This window comes from Lepidothrix coronata, unplaced genomic scaffold (assembly GCF_001604755.1).
Source record: "Lepidothrix coronata isolate B3197 unplaced genomic scaffold, Lepidothrix_coronata-1.0 Scaffold254, whole genome shotgun sequence".
Taxonomy (NCBI): domain Eukaryota; kingdom Metazoa; phylum Chordata; class Aves; order Passeriformes; family Pipridae; genus Lepidothrix; species Lepidothrix coronata.
In genome coordinates this window covers 27110-46937 of record NW_016690434.1, presented here as the reverse complement: position 1 = coordinate 46937, position 19828 = coordinate 27110, and the positions used below count along the sequence as shown (strand labels likewise).

General features: G+C 55.2%; 1 protein-coding gene across 1 annotated transcript in view; it reads left to right on the top strand.

Moving 5' to 3' along the window:
- The first annotated feature begins 2379 nt into the window (after window positions 1-2379).
- ARRDC1 (arrestin domain containing 1) overlaps window positions 2380-19828 on the top strand; it is a 40160-nt gene continuing 22711 nt past the window's right edge. Inside the window, exon 1 of the mRNA XM_017835323.1 lies at window positions 2380-2531. Within this exon, the coding sequence (XP_017690812.1) occupies window positions 2414-2531 (118 nt within the window). The 5' untranslated portion in view covers window positions 2380-2413. The remainder of the gene's footprint in view (window positions 2532-19828) is intronic.

The following is a 19828-nucleotide window of genomic DNA, read 5'->3' as shown; positions in this document are numbered from 1 at the left end:
CCCCTTAAGGTACTGGAAGGCCACAATGGATTCTCCCTGAGCCTTCTCTTCTCCATGCTCCAATTTTATCCGTGGAGTTACACCCTACACCTGCTACACACACAGCATAGCCACGGTCTGGGGGATGGATCAGTGCTGTGACAGCACTCCTGGCCCTGCCAGCACAAGGGCCTGGTTTGTCTAAGCACACATCTTCTCTCTTGCAGTACTGTAGCTGTGCCACAGCGTGCACAGCCAGGCCCAGGGTGCTTTTGTTCAGCTCAGCTCCTGGTGCAGGAATCCTTTTTATTCACGTTGTGACCTTGGCTGAGCAACTTTGCAGGGCTTAAAATTAACTTCTCTGCAAACAAGGCGCATAAATCTCGTTGTCAGGAGAAGCTGTGGCACAGCACGAGGGGCTTGGTTTTGGTGGAGGGGTTTTTTTCACCCTGAGTTGTCACAGGTGCTGTGTTCCTCTGGGGAGAGGGTGCTGGTGATATCCCAGGGATGGGGTGGCCCCAACTGTCCACCTGAGTCTTTTCCCACTTTCCCTGGGGGAAGTGGATTTACTGAAATCTGCTGTAGCTCACAGTGCTTTCAACCCTTCTCGTAATTTGTTTGGTTTTGCTGGCAGAGCTAAACAGGGGCTGCAGAGACTGATGAAAGGAGGCTGCAGGCTCATCTTACAAAAAAGAAAAGAGACTGGAGCAAATTGGCATGCACAGCCTGGGAAAACAAAAGCTAAGGGCAGCACAAGGAGAGCGGAGTGCGGATGGATCCCAGGGTACGCCCTGCAGGAGGAGATGAGCTGCAGGAAGCCTTGGCACAAGCCTGTCGGGTGTCTGTAGCCTGTGACTACAGGCAGGCTGGAAACAAGGCTCTTAAACACCAGAGGGAGGGCCTGGAAGGGCTTCCCAGCAGGAGTCCTGTGTGCCCGGAGCACACAAACTCCTTTGGTGCTTTACAAGGGGTTTTATGTTGTGTCACCCGCTCTAAGGCAGCAAGGAGGGTCCCACAGCTCTGTGTGCCCAGGCTGGAGTCACTGCAGGTCTGTGGGAGGACGTCTGTCTGTCCGGCCGGGTCCAGGCTGGGTGTGCTCTGCAGATAAACAGCTCCTTTTACACTTATTCATTCTGCCTGTGTACACAGCCTGCTCGCCAGCGGCCGGGAGGTGCCTTTCCTCAGCGCTGCCTTCGGTGGGGGTTTTACAGATGGTTTTTATTCAATCAGGCAGCATTTAGGGGGGGACATGGCAAGTGTGATGGAGTGTGCTCCTCACTCTCAGCTTCCTGGGACACCCCAACTGGGCCTTCACCTGCTGATCCACAGGGAGCGTTGGGGCCATCACTGACTCCTCAGCCTCAGTCCCAGTTGTCCATCAGGTCTCTTGTATTTGCCTCTTGCCTCACTTAAAGTGATTGGGGTTATAAAAACAGGAGGGGGGGAAAGGTGACAGCTGGGCTGGGAGAATTACAGGGAGGAAATGAGATTAGAGGGAGCAGGGATCATCAAGAGGCAAGATGGCCCCATGCTGCGCAGCCAGCTCCTTCTGTCACAGCCTGACCCCACAACCAGCTCCTTCTCTCATGGCAGTCAGGGATCCATCAGCTGCCCCATCCCTCACAGCTCAATCCCACAATTGGCTCCTTCTTTTACACCCTGGCTCCATAACCGGCTCCTTCCCTCATAGATGTCAGGCACCCATCAACTGTTTCTTCCCTCACAGTCTAACCCCACAACCAGCTCCTTCCCTCATAGCAGTCAAGGATCCATGAGCTGCCCCTTTCCTCAAATCCTGGCCCCTCAGCTGGCTCCTTTACCCTCATATAATTCAGGGATCCATCAGCTGTTCCTTCCCTCACAGCCCAGTCCCACAGCCAGCTCCTTCCCTCACAGCCTGGCTCCATAACCAGCTCCTTGCCTCAGAGAAGTCAGGGATCCATCAGCTGCCGAGTCCCACAACCGGCCTCTCCCCTCACACAAGTCAGGGATCCCTCAGCTGCCCTTCCCTTTCAGCACAGCCCGGCCCCGGCGCTGCCCCGTCCCTCAGACCCTCCCGGTCCCTCAGACCCTCCCTGTCCCCCCGACCCGCCCCTCTCCTCAGACCCTCCCGGTCCCTCAGACCCGCCCGTCCCTCAAACCCGCCCGTCCCTCAGTCCCGCTCGGTCCCTCAGACCCGCACTGTTCCCTCAGACCCTCCCGTCTTTCAGGCCCTCCCGGTCCCTCAGTCCCGCCCGTCCCTCAGACCCTCCCCGCCCTCAGACCCGCCCGTCCCTCAGTCCCGCCCGTCCCTCAGCGCGGCCGGGCCGGGGCGGGGCGGGCGGCGGGGGCGGTGCGGAGCGGGCCCCGCCCGGCGGGGCAGGGCCAGCGGGGGCCGCAGGTGCCGAGGCTGCGGGCGGAGCGGAGCGAGCGCAGCGGCCGGGCCGGCGCGGCCATGGGGAAGGTGCAGCTCTTCGAGATCCGCCTGGGCGAGAGCCGCGTCGTGTACAGCCCCGGGGAGCCGCTGGCCGGCACCGTCACCGTGCGGCTCTCGGGCTCGCTGCAGTACCGAGGTGAGCCGGGCCTGCCGTGCCCGCAGCCCGCGGGGCCGTGCGGGTGCCCCAGGGAGGGTCACGGGCTGCCGTGGGGTGGGAGCCCGGGAGGAGCCGGGTTTCCCCCTCCCCGCCGTGGGTACCGGGGGCTCCGGGGCTGGCACAGCCGCTGCCGCCCCTCCTGCCATGCGGCGGCCCGGGAGGGGCTGATGGGAGCAACCTGCTGAATTATTTCCTCCTCTGCTTCCTCTTACTTTTTTTGCTCCCGTCCCGTAAATAAGCAAACACCGTCCCCGCACCCCTCCCGAAACAACCACGGCAGCCCGCGGAGCTGGTGGGTGCCCGAGGTGGGAGCGGGAGGTGGTGGAGGAGCCCGGTCCTTGCCTTCCCTGTCCAGCCTTCCCGGAGCCCGGCGGCTTCCCTGCGCTGCCGGCAGCGCTCCGGCATCGGCCCCGAGTCCTGGTGTCGCTGGGCTGGACGGAGCCCGGCAGGCGAATGTGTCAGGGCAGGGCAGTGGGAGGAGGTGGACGGTGCCGTGTCCCGGTGGGCACAGCCCTGCTCCGGCAGGAGGGAGGAGGTGGGCGATGCTGTGTCCCGGCAGGAGGGAGGAGGTGGGCGATGCTGTGTCCCGGCAGGAGGGAGGAGGTGGGCGATGCTGTGTCCCGGCACCAGGGCTGCCCACCCACCTACCCACCCGCTCGCAGGCACCATCAGCCGTGTTGTAACATCTCAGATGAACTTGGCCGTTTGAGCTGTGGCTGAACTAGTCTGGGAGATGCCCGGGCTGCGTACAGGGTCCTGTGTGTGCCAGGGGAGAGAGTGCCCGCCGGGCACAGTGGTCTGGGCTGTGTTCCTGAGGCTGTGTTCCCGGTATTGCGGGGTGGGGTGGCTGCTGCTCCAAGTGAGACCGAGGCCTTGCTCGTGGCTGGTGCAGTCCATCAGGACAGAGGGGTGGGGATGAACTGCAGGGAAACGAGCTGCTGGGCTCGGATCTTCCAAACTGGAAGCTTCCTCCCCCGCCTTAGAGAAGTCGTTTGCATTTGCAAGTCAGCTTTGCGCTCAGTGCTGTGGAAATGTGAACCGATTTGCTGTTTTCCCTGAGGTCTTGCTTGCTTCTCTTGTGTGCGCAATTCTTCCTTTGTAACAGAATATTAGGGGGAAAAAAAAGACCAAATAATGTAAAATGCAATGTGTCTTGAACAGAGATGTCAGCCTGGATGATGGTGCCTACGCTTGCCTGTGTCTTGCTTTTGTGAGCACCTCTCCCAGTTGTCTGCTTTCTGAAAGCTTGTGGTGGAAAAAAGTATCTAGGACAAGTGCAAACTTGTAGCCTGTTTAATTCCTGTCAGAGCAAAACAGTTGTGGATCCAGCGTTTATCTCCTTGGAGAGTACTCCCAGAGGTGCTTCCTCCAGCAAAGATGTTCTTAACGATCTTCTTTGTTAAGAACATCTTAACAAAGATGTTCTTAACGGCCCATCCCATTGATATCCACCCCTGTTCCTGAAGGAGCTTCCGGGGAGAGATTAGCGCGTTTGGCCTTGGAGAGTTTGGTTGTGCTGGCCCCTGGCCACAGTTACACCTTGCTGCTGCCCCTGCAGCTCCTATCTCGAGAGGACCTGCCAGGTTCTGCTCTACACCAGCTCTCCTTTGCTTCCTGGTGTGCTTCCCGGTTGTTGTAGGGAGAGGGGAAGGTGTCTCTTTGTTTTAGACCTTCTTTCTCTTCCTTATTGCTTTGATTCTGTGAAACATCGGGGTCTGGTCTAGTCCCTGAACCCAGGAGGGGTTTGGCTGTGGGATCTGGTGTTTGGTGCTAGTGCAGGGATTTTGGTTAGAGCTGGGGCAGCTGAGCAGGGCTCTAGGAAAGCTAACAGAAGCACAGAGCCAAAATCTGAGGTGAGTTCCATTTGGCTGTTGCTTCTCCTGTGCAGAGGTGACCTGAGCAGCTCTTTTAAGCTGAATTTCCTGTACATTGGCTTCACAAGCTGGGGCGGAAACTTTCCATAAGTGGTGTCTGAACTCACCAAGTTAAGTCATGTTGGGATATGAAACCAATGTCTGCCAAGTGCAAGGTGGCTCTTTGCTGTGTGTTCTCCCTCCTGCTCTGTAGCTTGTGGTCTCTGGTGTTTGAATGCTCCACACTGGGGCTGGGGAATCTCTTGGATTCCTCTCCTTCTTTCTGGATGAAGGAAATGTCTCACTATCAGAGGAAGAGGCTCATGTAGCTGCTGAAACACCCTTTAACAGCAATTAACATGCTGGGAAGAGATCTTAAAGGGAGTAGTCAAACCCCTTAAGCTCCACAGGGATCATACAACCTCTGACACCTCTGGCTTTCTGCTGGGGTGTGAGGAGAGGTGGGTGGCATCAGCTTGTCTTACATACTATATACCCCCACATCTGTGACCAGCTGTGACTTTTCAGACTAACAAACAACTCCCAGGAATCCTCACCCCTGGTGGTTCTGGCCCACAGCACCAAGGTTTGGTACTTTCCATTTCCTGAGCCAGGCAAGCCCGGTGAGGTGTCAGGGTTGAGGTGTGTGAGATCACAGGCAGAACAAGCCTGTAGATGACTCTTCACACGGTAACTTATGGCTCTTGAAAATTGCACCTTCTGAAAGGTGACAATGCAAACAAACAGAGCTCAGTTCTGCCTTGCTAGACACACCAGAAATCTTGGGTCACAGGACAGCATAGCTGGAGACACACCTTTGGGGATCATAAATGCTCCCACTTACGCTGGCGTCCGTGCCAGCCCTGCTGACTAGTAATGAAGGCTGTTCAGGAGCACATCATCTTCAGCTGACCTTGTGACAGTGTCACTGGTCCTTGGTGACCCACATGGACCTTCTGGGGAGGCACACTTCTCCCTCTGGCCGTGCCAGGGTGAAGGACCTTCCCAGAAAACTTCTGAGCCTCAGGGGAGAGCGCTGATGGAAACGCAGAATTCCTAATCATTGTGCCTGGCTTGCTGGGTAAATCATCAAACATGGGTGTACAAAGAATCATTAATCTTACAGGAAGCTTGCGCGGGGACAGCTGGAGATGGAGTTAATTTGGGGGGAGGGAGGAGGGAAGTTTGTTTGGAGCAGGGCAGGCAGTCCCTGTTGCCGGCAGGAGCGTGCAGAACAAAGGCTTGTGCTGCTCGAGGATGATGGAGCACTTTCCTCTCAACTCTGTGCCTTTCAGGGGACTGTGTGGATTATTTCGGTCCCTCTGTCTGCTGTTCAGTGAGGCTTCTCACCACAACAAGTGTAATGTTAAAATAACAGCCCTCTCTGCCAGGTCACTGAGAGTAAAAAAACAGCAAGTGCTTTCCGGAACAGATTTCAGCACTTTGCTATTCCCTGCTCTGTTATTTAGCTGTCCAGGTTTATGCAGGGATGACTTGACTTTAAAATCACTCCCTTGAACTACAAAGCTCCAGACACAAGTACCTGTGTCTGTTCACGCTCTCGAAATACAGATACATAATTCCCATTTCTGCAGAGCAGAGAGCCCGTGAATCATAATTTCCTTCTCTGATCTTAAATGTAGTAAATATTCTCACTTCTCATAAGGAGAACAGAGAAAGCTGGTGGTGAAGGGGGATGGGGAGCAGGTCACTCAAATCCTGAGTCATGTGCCCAAACTAAAAGATGACTTCTGTTCCCTAGGAGGGCAGTAGGAAGAAGTTTGGGTTTGGCTAATGTGCAAGGTAGTTCTGACGTGTGTGTAACCTGTGCCCTTCCTGAGGGGAAGGGGTAGCACCAAAGGACTCTGTTGGCCACTGTCCTCCTACCACTTGACCTCTGATACAGTGCAAAATATTGTTCCTGCAGAAAGGCTGTGGCTTGGGCTGCCTGGGACAGGATGGACTCAGTCCCTGCTTAGCAGTCTGAACCTGGCTCTATCCTGAGTCAGAAGTTTGTCTTTAAAGGTGGGTTTGAAATCTCTGTGCTGGCAGCACAGGTCACCTGCACACCGTCGGGGCAGGAGGGATCCCACAGCTGGTCCCTGCTTTGGGATGTGCTGTGGGGAGGGAGCACAGCACCCAAAGAGCTGAGCAAGGGCCTGTGGGGTTTGGAAAGCAGGAGCAGCTCCAAAGCTGCCGCTATCCCTGGCAATCCTGGCAGTGCCCAGTGAGGTCCTCGAGCCGTCTGGTATCCACGAGCAGTGGTGGGTGCCAGGATGAGGCAGGAATTCCCTGCTGTGCAGGAATGCTCCTGGATCGCTCGGGCAGCCAGCCGGGATGGCTCCTGCTATAGCAGAGGTGGATTAACTTTCTCTCTCATTGTGTGGAGCGAGACAGCAGGGAGCTGTGTGGCCAAGTCTGTCTGAGGCTGGGGAACAAAAGAGGGATTTTTGCTCTCCTGGCTGGCTTGCTGAGAGAGCTCCAGCTCCTCTGGAGTCAATAACTGATCACGAGGTGGGTTTGTGTCTCTTGTCGCTGCCTCTCTGCCGCTCCCCCCGCCCGCGCAGCACTTGTGCTCAGCTGAAAACCTGTTTGCTGCTTTCCTTGGCGAGGAGACGTGCCACGGCCTCCCATCCCTTGTTTAACAAAATGGGAGGACAAGTGGAGTGGAGTTGTGTCTATCTGATTTGCTTCCAAGTGTGACAAACGGGGTGTGAGTGCTTATTCCTTCCCCGGAGCAGCGCAGAGCTGTCAGAGATGGAGCTTGTCTTTCAGGGCTGGAGTCAGGTCGGCGGCAGGGGAGGCTCCCTGGCTGGGACAAAGGAGCCTGTGGGTTTCCATCCCTCTCCTCCTGAGGCAGTTCCCCTTCCCTGGCAGGGCTGGGTGAGGAGGAGCAGCCAGGGAGGGTGCTGGCTCTGGCCAGCCCCTCTGCCGAGGGAGGTGCGGGTGCAGGGATGGGTGTGCTTGGTGTGTGTAGTGGAATATCTTGTGCTGAAGGTCATCCCCAGGGAAGAAGTAGGTCTGTAGAAGATATGGAACTGTAACTTGACTTGCTAGAGGCTCTTATGGCCTGTAAGAGTAGGATGGAGCCTGAGATGATCTCAGTTGGTTAGAGCATGGTGCTAATATCATTGTGGGTTTGATCCCCACATGGGCTTAGGAGTAGGACTTGATGATCCTTGTGGATCCCTTCCAGCTCAGAATATTTCATGATTCTGTGACATGTGGCCCATCCTCTGCTGTCTGGAGAGGGGATGCTCAGGCTCTTCCAAGAGGAGAAGCAAGTGAGGTGGTTGGGTTGTGCTGTGAAGCTGCTGCAGACCTGACCGGTGCCAGCGCGTAGAGAAAGGTGCTCTGCCAGGCACTGGGGCAAGTCTTTTCCTCCTCCTGCTCCTGGCAGCCACTTCTGAAAGCCTGGCAAGGATGCCAGGGCTGGGCTTTGATTTGGTACCTCTTTCCTTGAGGGCTGATTGCTGAGATACCCAACCTACAGTCTTTAGGCTACTGGTGTGACCTCTGGAATCTGGCAACAGGAATTGCTGTGGAAGTTAATTGTGTCTTTGTGCTGCTCTGAAAATCTGTCACTCTTCAAATCTCTTGTCTAGAAATGGAAACTGCTTAGGAGAGGAGAAAACGAGCAAAGGACCAGAGTGCTGCCAGTCAGCTGATTTTTGCCCTCTGTGTGTGCTCAGAGTCCCTGGGTCGTGTCCAGGATCTGAAACAGAGGTGAAATGGCTTCAAACCACAGAGATGTTCAGGCTTCTGTCAGCTTGTGATGGCCTTTAAACAGCAACTCACATGCCCAACTCTCTCTGATGGCAAAATAAAACTAGGTGATGGAGTGCCAGTGTTAGACGTGAGCGAGATGTTCTGCTGTGTAAGTTTGTGGGCAGAGGCCTTTCACCAGAAAATGGGTACCTGTGGCTGAGTATTGTTTTGCCCAGCATCAAGTACTGGTTCAGGGCCATGTGGTTGAATTGCATGGCTTGAGCAAACTCCCACAGGTGTATTGGGAGCTTGAGGTGCTGGCTGATGGCAGTGGAGAGGATATGGGGTGGATGGATGGATGCTGCTTCCGACCCCCTCGACAAGATGTGCCAACCTATAATTATTTGGAGACCTAGTTTGAAAACACCCTGATCTCTGAGCACCTTAATCTTCATTAAAAACTGGAGCTTATCAGATATCCTTAGCAAAAGCTGTTTCCAAGAAGCATGAATCATTTCTGGAGCACTAATGCTTATGACTTCCACTCCTTTGTTCTTGCTGACGGCACCGTGTTCTCGGTCGTTCTGGCTCCAGCAGCTCAGGCCAGAGGTGACACCGCTGCAGCAGCTCACTGTTCATCCCTCCCAAACACACCCACCTGAATCCCAAATGCTCCCAAATGCAGTAAGAACAGGATAAAACTGGCAGGGTTCAGCTCAGGTCCTGGATATTTCTTTTCTGTCTGTTTGGACCTCTGAGGTGCCCGACCTGACTGGGAGCACTGTCTTACCCCCTTGTAGCACTCCCAGCACAGCGAGGATTTGTTATGTATCTGGTGCTCTGGTAATAACAAGAACATAAGTCATCTTTCCAAACTGATGATCTTGCTATAAATAGAGAATCCAGCTGCTTGCATTGAATGGCATCAAAGAAAATCATAGGAGCAGCTCTTATGCAGAGTGAAGTGGATTCTGGCTGTTTTCTCTAAAGATGCCGGGGTTGGGGGATTTCTTGACAACAGAGATGTGCAAAAGCAGTTCTCCAGATCTCAGTGTTGTGTGTGAAATCTCCAGTGGGGAGCAGGTGGGGCTGGGATCTCCCATCCCACGCTGTGCCTTCCTGCCTCCCCATGGCAGAACCTGCCCGCGCCGGTACCTGGGCGGAGTGAGGAGGCACTAAATGCAGGGTTGCTTTACTGCTCGTAAATAAGGCTCTTCAGGAAAAAGCACTTGAAACCTCCCCTGCTGGGAGGAGGGGAGCTGGCTCCCGGCTCGTGCCTGGGAGCTGCAGCAGCACTAAATCATTCCGAGGTGTCTCAGCAGTTCTATCTGCTGAGTTGTGAGTTCAGTGCCTGGAGCAGGGCGGACGGACCTCGGTGCGATTCCACGTGGTTCCTTCTCTCCATGCTTCTTGTCTCCTCTCCCTGTCTGTGGGCTCCAGCCCCTCACACTGAAACTGTTCCCAGGATGGCTGAGCAGTCCTGAACGTGCTGCTTTTGTCCTTCTCAGTGCCGTGGAGGCAGAGGCTCTCTCAGGACACTGGGTTATGGCAATATTGTCTGTGCTGAGTCCTTCCAGCCCCGGGCACAGCTGGGGGGTGCCCAGCACGTGACAGGCCTTTCCTGTCCCACCAGGTGCTGAACTGACTTTGCAAGTGCTCATCTCTGAGATAGGGAGTGGGTTTTGGGGAGCTCATGCCCAGGAGCATCCCTTGAGCCTCAGGAGGGGGTGAAGGAGCCTGATCTCCTTTCCTGAGCTTCTGCATTGCATCTGCAGGGCTGTGTGTTGCTGAGGCCAGGAGAGCAGTGTCCAGCTTGTCGTGTGTGGCAGCGAGGGTCTGCCAAAATGAGCAGGACCTGTTTTAGCCTTAACTCCTAGAAAAGTGTATCTGAAAGTGTCACAAGAAAATGAGCGTGACCCAGTCCTGCAGCAGAGTCTGGCCCACAGGAGCCCTTATGCTCTGGTATTACTGTAAGCCTGTTAAGCATGAATTTCCAGAACTCTTTGAAGCCTTTATTTAGAAAGAGTCTGAAAAGGGAGTAGGCTCTGGTGAATCAAACTCTTTGTGGTGAGTAGGGAAACCTGATCAGTCGGCTGTTTATCTGCTGCAGTGGCTTTTCCACCCAGGATGGAGGGGTGATGCTCCTGTGGCGAGGGCAGAGGGGCTGTCTGGGAGAAGGAGCAGGTCAAACCTGCTCCGGGGTGTGGGAAGAGCAGAGTGGAGCTGGCGGTGGTCGCTCACAGAGGTGTGTTCCCAGGACATCAGAGGGCTCAGCCTCCCTGGCTGCTCCTTGGGAATCGCGGCTTGTTCTGCCAGCGAGGTGGGAAAGGGTGCCAGGCTTTGCATTTGCTGGGAAAGAACAGTGGAGTTAATGAGTTTGAAGGGGTAGTTTGGTTACACCCTGGCCCTGACTGGTCTCAAAGCACCCAGCACACCCCTCCTGGGACCTGCAGTGCTCTGTGGTAGGTTGTGGTGGGGCTCCTTGCCCGGTTCTTCCTTTTTTAGACAGCCAAGTCGAGTGTACCAGAATATCTTAAACACTCTGGCCTAAAGCAGTGCTAAGTGCTGGGTGGAAACCTATTCCACTTTGGGCAAGCTATAAAAAAAGAGGTTCCTCACTCCTGTTTCAGTGCTGCTCAGCCCAAGGAAGGGTGGCTGTGGTCCCTGGCTGGCTGAAGTGTTGAGTGCTGGCAGGTCCTGGCATCCATCAGCATTCCTGTGAGCCGGGGCGAGCTGCTGACTCTGCTCCACTCCACTTGTCTGGCTGCACACTGGGCATCTGGGACTTGCATTCCCTTCCCACAGGGCTGTTCTAGGGGCCAAATGCTGAAGATCAGGATGCCCTGACCGCTTCTGTGTGCACAGCCTTGTTTTGCTTTGAAGAGCATAACTTGCTTAAATTCAGGGCTCACAAAAGTCAGTTTAAGTTGCCCAGGCACCCTGAGAAGGATGGAGTAAATTAGGACCTGTCTTGTGTAGGGGATGGTGAGTAAAGCTCTTCTGGACTTTGCTGAGATCCTAAATATGAGATGTTCCTGTAGCAGGCTGGCACCTGCAGGCCCTGCCTGCAGTTTGGTCCCATCCCAGTCCATCCCACCCAAGAGCACCATAGACTCATCTCTCATGGATGGGATGAAGAAAAGTGAGGATCTAGAAGGCAGACAAGCACTCCACTCTCCAAACAGGTCACAGCTTCCCCCTCTGAATTTCTGTCCAGAGAAACACAAAGCAAAGAAGTTCCTTGAGACTGAAAGTTGGCTGCACACCCCAGAGCGGTTGAAGATCCACATGAAACGCTGCCACTATCTCCTCCAGCCTTCTGCTGCTCTGCAGCCTCTCTGCACTTCCCCTCCAACTCTCAGAGGGATGGATGTTGGGAGAGGAGGCTCTGAGTGCTGCCAGCATGGCTGAGGTGGGTGGCTGGCATGGAGATATTCGTAGGGAGCTGTGAGATCTGCCTCTCTCTCTGCCAGATAGAATCTTGCAGTGCCTCCTCTGCTGCTCTGATCTGGCTGTTCCCAGCACACAGGGATACCTGCATCTGCCATCCATGGCTTGGGAGGAAGAGGACAGTCCCTCAGGGTGCTGGGGTGGTGCACAGTTGCTCTCCTTGCAGGACCTGAGGGTTGCCCTGTGTCCAGCTCCGCTGGACTGTTCAGGTCAAACAGGCCGTCTGTTTAGGATGAGGCGAGCGTTTGGGCTCCCAAAACTGGTCTGATGTACAATTTTCTCCTTCCCTGCTTCCTCTGTAGCCAGTGCTAGGCCATGTCCACTGACTCTGCTCTGCCTGCCTGTTATGGTTCAGCCTCCTCTGCCTTTGTGGGCTCTCAAGGCAGAGCAAGCCCATTCCTCCCCCCTCTTCCCAGGCTTCTGCATGGCACAGCACTGGGAACTACCTCAGCCTGAAGCTTAAAAAAAAGCCCAGACTTGCCTTGTTTTTGCAAGAGGCGGTTTTGGAGGAGTGACTCCCCCAGCACCCCCTTTCAGGAGCATGTTTTTAGAGCAGTGAGGTGCTGGTGGCAGCAGCAGCACAGCAGGGATAGGGGTGAAGGGTGCAGCCCATCAGGCCCTGTGTGCAGGTGCTGCAGTGTTTTCATGCCTGTTGCTAAGGAGCAGATCCAAGGCACAGACTTTGTGGCACGTGGTAGTCCCCCTCCCCTGTGGCCTGGTTCACTGGTGGCCTTGTTCCACCCCCAGCCCGACATGTGCAGAGACAGGCTCGTTAAATGTGCTCAGCTGAGGATTTAATTCCAGATGTTTGAGATGACCCCCTTCCTTCGAGGGCAGACAGCGTGCTGATAAAACACTGGGATGCTATAAATAAACCTGTTGGCTCCACAAGGGAGAAAAGCCTTTGGTTTGAACAGGAGTTTGTTCTAAACAGGAGCCCAAGAGTTAGCTTTCTTCTCTCAGGGTGTACGTTGACCCCTGATTTTGGGGAGGAGCTGGAAAATGTAGGTTTGCTTGTTGCTCTCAGTGTGATGGAAGAAAGTGCTGGAAGAGGTGGGGAGGACAGACCTGCCTGGGAAAGGGCTCAGACAAGATTTGTTCTCCTGATTTTCTACAGGCACACACCTGCCCAGCCTCCCTTTGGAGGCTTCTGCATTCCTAGAATGAGGACATCCTCTGTGTGTCCATTCCTGCCCCTCCCCCGTGCTCGGATGGACTTGGGCTAAAATAACTCATGCGTGGCCAAGATAATGACTGTGGGTCGCTTTGCCCGTGTGGCAGAGCTGGGGTTGCTACAGGTGGAGTTTTTCCAGGCTGTGTTGAGGAGCTGGTCCGGCCTTCCTGCAGCGTGGGGCTGTGCTGGGTGGGGCTGTGCTTCCTGCAGGTTGTGTGGGACATCCAGGGGGATCCTCCTGCCTTAGCCTGGCAGTGGGCATGTACAGCTCAGTTGCCACAGCCAGGGAGAACTGGCACTGCTCAGCTTGGGCTTGCAGGGCTCTGCTGACCTAGAAATCATCTCACTGAAAGGTCAGAGCCAGGAAAGGAGGGACTGTCCCTTTCACTGCCGTGAGGGGTTTCGCTGGTCCAGCCTCTTGCAGGGTGCAGAGGGCATGTGCCAGCCTGGGGAAGGAATGACTGAGTGGCAGAGCTCGCTCCTCAGGGCTAAATGATGCTAAAGCCAGTGCAGAGGGGGCTGCAGGGGTGTCCTGGGCCCCAGCTGGGCTCGTGTGTGGCAGAAGCATTGCCATGGGCAGCAGCACGGGGGCAGAGACAGGTCAAACTGTAGCAAGGACTCAGTATTTCCCTGGGAGCCTGTCTGCAGCCTTGGAGCAGGGAGCTGTGTTGGGTGTGAGCTCTGTGATGGGCTGGAAGGCCGTGGGAGGTGGGATGTCCCCTCTGGTCACAGGGAGCAGCATCCAAGTCCTCCATGTGCTGAGGGCTGCTGGTGGTGTGGGAGAAGCTGCTCCATGAGTGTCAGCTCCAGACAAGTCACCTCCTGGGGCCTGGATACAGGCTTGGATTTGAGTTGAGATGGAAAGCATAGACTACTCTTCTAGACAACTCCTCTTCTTCCACATTAGGGGCCAAGTCTCTTTCCTGCCCCTGTGCTGGGCTCTTGGGAAGGAAGAAAATAAAAACCTCCCCAGACAATCCTTAAGGTTGTGCCAAACCGACCACTGCCTCCAGCATTTGGTGTAAGCTCTGCTCTTGCCTCACTGACTTGTGAAAGACTATTTGTGTCTCAAGAACTGACAGGATGGACCCAGAAGGATGGGGACATCTGAGAATTAATTAGGAGCTGTTGTTTTAATTAGTAGTGTCTTACTATATTCATGCACGAGGGAGTTGTGTGTCTTGTGAGCTCCCAGCCTTCCTGCTCAGCAGACATGAGCCCTTTCTGTCTGATGTTGTATGGGTGTGTTTCTGTGTAAAGGCCATCAGCAGTACAAAAAAGCCTCATCCTGCCCCTTTTTGGGATTTCAGTTTCCTTGGTGTCCACTTTTCATGGAACTTTTCTAGGAATTACCCACTCTCTACAAACTGCGAGTAACTTGCTCTGTGTGTGGGTCTTGCTCTCTCCCAGGCTTTCCATTTTCCCAGCACCATCTGATCCTGCTTTGCTGGCAGTTTGGGTAACCCCAAACCCCTCATCTTCATACAGATCCAGGGCAGGGCCTCTACAGGGCTGAAAGATCTAAAAGATCACCCAAACTTGTGATCTTTGCTGAACCCAGAGGTGTCACTCTGAGGTGGAACTGCGGTGCTGTGTTGAGGTGACTTCCTGCTGCCACTGCCACAGCCCGTCCTTCTGTCAAGGACAGGTCCATGCTGCTGTGGGTTTGGGAAGGGCTTGGGGCTCAGGAGGATCCATCACCCCCTTCTCCCAGGGCTGTTTCTGACCCTTGGGGTGGAAAATGGCTCATTCCCAGCTCATGAGATGCTCTCAGTCCCTGCAGCTCTTGACGCTCAGACGGCAGGTTGAAGGAATCTAATTAAAAAGCGATCACTGTCTGCCGTGGCTCTGATGGAGAGGGATGAGGAAGGGGGGCTCTGGCTCCCCATGGCTGGTTGCCATGAAATGAAGACTTCTCTGATGCAGACTTGTTTGATTCCCACAGCACTCTCTCCTCCTCTGCTCCCCTGTTATCTGCACTCAGGTGCACACAAGTATTCCAAAGGGTGTCTCAGTCCCCAGATCCCCTCTGGTTACAAATGTGTGCCCTGGTCCCTTGTCCTGCGTGAGGTCACTGCGGATGCACAGGGTGGCTCTGCCATCCATCTCATCCCATGGATACAAGGCTGGGCCCCTCCTTCCCTGCACCAGGGATGGCTGGAGACTCTGGGTCCAGCAGGCAGGGCTGAGGCCACGTGGTGACTTGGGGAGGCTTCAGCTGGCAGAACCCCAGGGCTTTTCCTAAGTGCTGTTACAGAGCTTGGTCACCAGTTCTTCATCTGTCCTTGCAGAGGAAAGGGAATGATGGGACATTCGGTCTGTTTGTCCTGTGTAAACTGCTGCCAATTGCAACAGCCACCACCCCCAGCTGTGCAAGGTTGTACCAGGGCAGGGTTAGGTTGGATATTAGGGAAAGGTTCCTCCCCCAGAGGGTGGTTGGGCACTGACCAGGCTCCCCAGGGCAGTGGGCACAGCCCCAAGGCTGCCAGAGCTCCAGGAGGGTTTGGACAACGCTCTGAGGGACAGGGTGAGATTGTTGGGGTGTCTGTGCAGGGCCAGGAGCTGGACTGGATGGTCCTTGTGGATCATGGTATTCTTCCAGCTCATAGTATTCTGTGATTCTATGAACTGGTTTTGCTGCCTCCCCTGCTCACCCCCAAAACCCCAAACCAACCAAGATATCAGCATCACCTTCCCCTCCACCTCTGCCCATTACTGTTGTGGCAGGTGTGTGACACAGATGGGACTTGAAGCCAGAGGAGTTCACTTGGGACTGGAGCTGGGTGCAGGGTGGCCAGTGAGTCTCTGCTTGCTCAGGACATGACTGGATTTTGGAAATAGGGATGTGCACATACAGCCTGCCCCTGGCAGGGGAGGGGACGCGTGTCCTGTGCTTTCCTCTTGCCTGAGATGAAACACCAGCTCCCCCAGGAAGGGCATCTCACTGGGTCGTGGGAAAAAGTAATTTGAAGTCTCCTGCTGCTCTCCTTAAATCACCTTGGAAGAAGGCAGTCGTGCCCAGCTCCTGGCATCTCTATTTTTACTTAGTGCAGAGATGGATATGGCTGAGCTGTCTCCTTTTATTTCCAGCATTTGGCGCGTGCTGCAGCGTGTTGCTAAAGACGTGTGTGGCTGGATGCGGAGCTGCCCGCTTCCCTGGATCCCCGAGGGACTGCGGGGGAGAAGGGCTCTTGTCTTCTGGATGGCTTCATCATTCATTTCTTCCCTGCTTGCTGCCCTTTGCCTCCCCCCTCCACTTCCCTCACGGTTTTTGGACTTTGTTTTTTTCCTGTATTTATTCAAATCACCCTGGGTAAACAGGGAGCAGGAGCGTGGTGACTGGGGCCACTGCTAGCACTGGATTCCAGAGGCATTTTTAGTGGCTTCCTAATAACTGGAACTGACCTGTTCTGATGCAGAAACTTCTCTTATTTGTTCTGTTTGCAGCTTTGCACAGAGATTTCCTTGGAAAGGCTCAGATTGTACATTTTCCTTCCTGACAGTCAGGCTGAAAAATCTCTGTGCCTCAGGTGGCTGCTGCTGCAGCAGCTCTGCTGGTGCCAGTTTGCCAGGCCTGTCCTGCCAGTGCCATTTTTGGGTGGCAGCTGCCCCCAGAGCCACCCAAGTTGTACCTGTCGCATGCCCCTGTCCCTCCTTCTGCTTGTGGACAGGAGCCTGTGACGATAGCCAAGCAAGTCCCCACTGTCTCCCCTGCCCGTGGGATGCTCATGGACAGGCTGATTTCATGGTTAGTTGCTCCAAAACCTGGTTAGGAATGAGATAAATGGTTTGACCTGTTGAACTGGGCACCTCTGAAACCTCACAGATAACCTGGGGGGAACGAAACCCCTGTGGCTGCCAGGCTTTCTTGGGCTCTGGGAATGAAACTGGGGGGCTGTCTGGCTGTCCTGGACCTGCTGCCCCCAGCACTGTGGGTGGACCTGGGGATCTGCTGGCTCCTCCAGCAGCATGAGGGATGAGCTGGGACATGTGATCCCTGTGTCTAGCTGGAGCCCCACTGTCAGCCACGGGGCAGTGCCTGTGCTCAGAGATGTTGGCCACCCCATTTCCCACTCACTGAGATGGGGGGAGCTCATGTTTCTGGAGCAGGTTGGAGAAGATGCTCCATAACAAATCTCTGCCCCCTGAACTGCTCCAAGGCTTGTCCTGCATCTGCTGACATCCTGCATCGTGTGCCTGGTGACGGTAGGCTGAGAGCTTTGGGGAGTGTAGAAGAATGTTGCAATTTCATTGCTGTGAAATTCCCTTCAAGCCTTTTAGCCTTTTAGCTGGGAATGTTGCTTTCTGCCCTTTTGGTTGCCCTCATGCACCTGGAATGGCAGCCCCAGGGTGTGTGATGGTCAGGAATGTGGCTGGAGAGGGCTGCCCTCGTGGGGGTGCAGGACTGAGACTCCTGAGAACTCCCGAGCTCTCAGTCAAGGGACTGTCCCTCCCCTGTAGGAAAGGCTGGCTGCAACCAGCCAGTTTGGGATGTCAGTGGTGAATTGAGAAGCCTTGGAGCTGACATCTCCTGTGCTGGAGAACCCCTGGGTTCTCCCTGCTGGCTGCAGGGAGACTTTTGGACATGGTCTGACTTTAGCCCTGGTGTTTAACCACGGCAGCAGGGCCCACCAGCCAAGGGCTGGCTCTGAGTGTCAGGCTGCAAACCCACTGCCTTTGGTTGCTGAGTCTGTCTGTGTGGGAAGGGAGCTGGACCCTAATGTGTGTGTGGCTGAGCATTCCCACCCACCTGCCTCCCAGGAACAGGAGCACCTCCACACCGCAGTGCAACAAGGCTGGAACTGGAGCCTGGCCTCCCCTTATCTGGGCCTTGCAACAGATGGTGGGGATCTATAAACTCCTGTGGCTGAGGAGGGGCCTGCTCAGGGGCTGCTGCTCCCAAAGGATGGGAATGTTCCCCAGTTCTTGGCTGGGCTTTTCTCACTCACATCTTCTGTGTGAAAAATGTGGGAGTGAAGCGGTTGAGTCTGGACTTGATTTGACTGGATCCATCTGTGTTATCTGGGCTAACTCAGAGCAGGACAGGCTTGTTGTGAGCCTGGAGATATGGTGGTATGTCCAGGTAGGAGCAAGAGAGTGTGGGTACATAGGATGCCACCCAGCATCATCAGCCAGGCCAGGGAGGGGCTTGTCCTGCTCTGCTCTGCCCTGGGGGGGCCTCCCCTGCATTACTGGGGCAGTCTGGGGGGACACAATGGAAGGAAGGTCTGAAGCCATTAGAGAGTGTCCAAAGGAGACAACGAGGATGGGGAAGGGCCTTGATTTGAAGCCGGGGGAGGACACTGAGGGCACTTGGTGTGTTCAGCTGGAGAAGAGGAGACTGAGGGGAGAGCTCATGGCAGTTCCAGCTTCCTGGGGAGGAGCAGAGCAGGGGCAGGCCCTGAGCTCTGCTCTGGGGGGACCAGGGACAGCACCCAGGGAATGGCTGGAGCTGTGTCAGGGCAGGGTCAGGTTGGATCTCAGGAGAAGGTTCTTCCCCCAGAGGCTGGTTGGCACTGCCCAGGCTCCCCAGGGCAGTGGGCACAGCCCCAAGGCTGCCAGAACTCCAGGAGGGTTTGGATGATCCTTTGGGGCACAGGGTGTGACCCTTGGGGATGGGCCTGTGCAGGGCTGAGGGTTGGACTTGATGATCCTTGTGGGTCCCCTCCAGTTGAGCATCTGCTGATGCTGAGACCCCTCCGTGGTTTTGGCTTTGCCATCTTGCAAAAGGGAGAGTTGGATGTCACCTGGAGGTGTGCCAGGGGTTTGCTGTGATGGTTCACCTTGCGAGGGCTCAGCCCACGTGTGGGGTGGGGTGGGCAGCTCCTGTTCTTGCCCTGCCTTGGAAATGCCAACGCACATCATGGACACGAGCAAGTGAGAGCTGTCAGCCTTGGTGCTGTGTTTGTGTTTGGTTAATGAGAGTTGGCATCTGGAGCTGCTTATCCTTTGTCCTTGAGTACAGAACAACACTTGGACCACAACAGGCTCTTCCTCTCACTGGTGATCAGCTGTGAGGGTCTGGCAGGAGGTGTGTGGGGGGGAGGCTGTTCTTCCTTGTGGGGTTAGAGACTTTAAGCCCTGAGGAGCTCATTCCACCTGACTGCACACAGCAAAGCACCCTCCTTTACCAGGGCTTGGGTAAGAACTCTGCATTCCCCCTGCAGAGAGGGCTGGATTTGGGGTTCCTTCCACACTGTCCTGCATGGAAGACAAGGTCACACTGGCCAGGCAGGTGCTCTGGAGAGCTGTTTGAGATGGTTGCAAGCAGCATCACTTGGTGTTTGGGTAGGTGGGTGGAGGTGGTGGTATTGGCAGGGCTGAGAATGCTTGTGGAGGGGATGGGGAGAGCTCTTAATCCAAGGCAAACTGGCCACCTGCTTCCCAGGGAGATGCTTCCTGTGGCCGTGGCTTGATTACGGGGAGCAGATGGGTGAAATGGGCACGGGGTCTGTCGGGTGGTTCCTGCCAGCAGAACTATGCACCTGGCAAATGGGGTGAGGCAGTTCTGTGGGTCCATTAAATCTCTTGCAAAACCTGGTGGGATTTGGGATGGGAGACAGCCCTGGGGACTGTTTGTGCCGCTGTAGGTCTGCCCGTGTCCTCCCTGTGTGGAGGCTGCACTGCAGATCTTCTCCTGCTGTGCAGCACAGCCAGTCTGTCACGTTTGTCTGTCTCTGTGGTCCAGTGTCGACATCAGAGTTTAATTTCAACCTGCTGAGTATTGGCCAAGACTAACTGAAAATGTCTGTGGGGAGCTGCTCTGAGAGCCACATGGCTCCTCTGAGCCAGGCTGCAGGCTGAGCTCAGGGGTGACTTTCTCCAGGAGAGGCACGAACAGAGCTCAAATTACTGTCCTTGCTTTTGGAGGGTCAGATGGCATCTCTGGTGCCTCCAGACTGTGCTGTGTGGCTTTGCTGAGCCCTGTGTCTCCAGCAGAGGAGGAAGCCACTCACCTGGGAGTGGTGTCTGACTGCTGGGAAGCACCCTGCATATCAACATTTTGGAGGTCCTGATGCAGGACAAGTGTTAATGGGCAAAGTGCTTTCACTGCAATCCTTTGAAGCTGAGGCTGACTCTGGGACATGGGA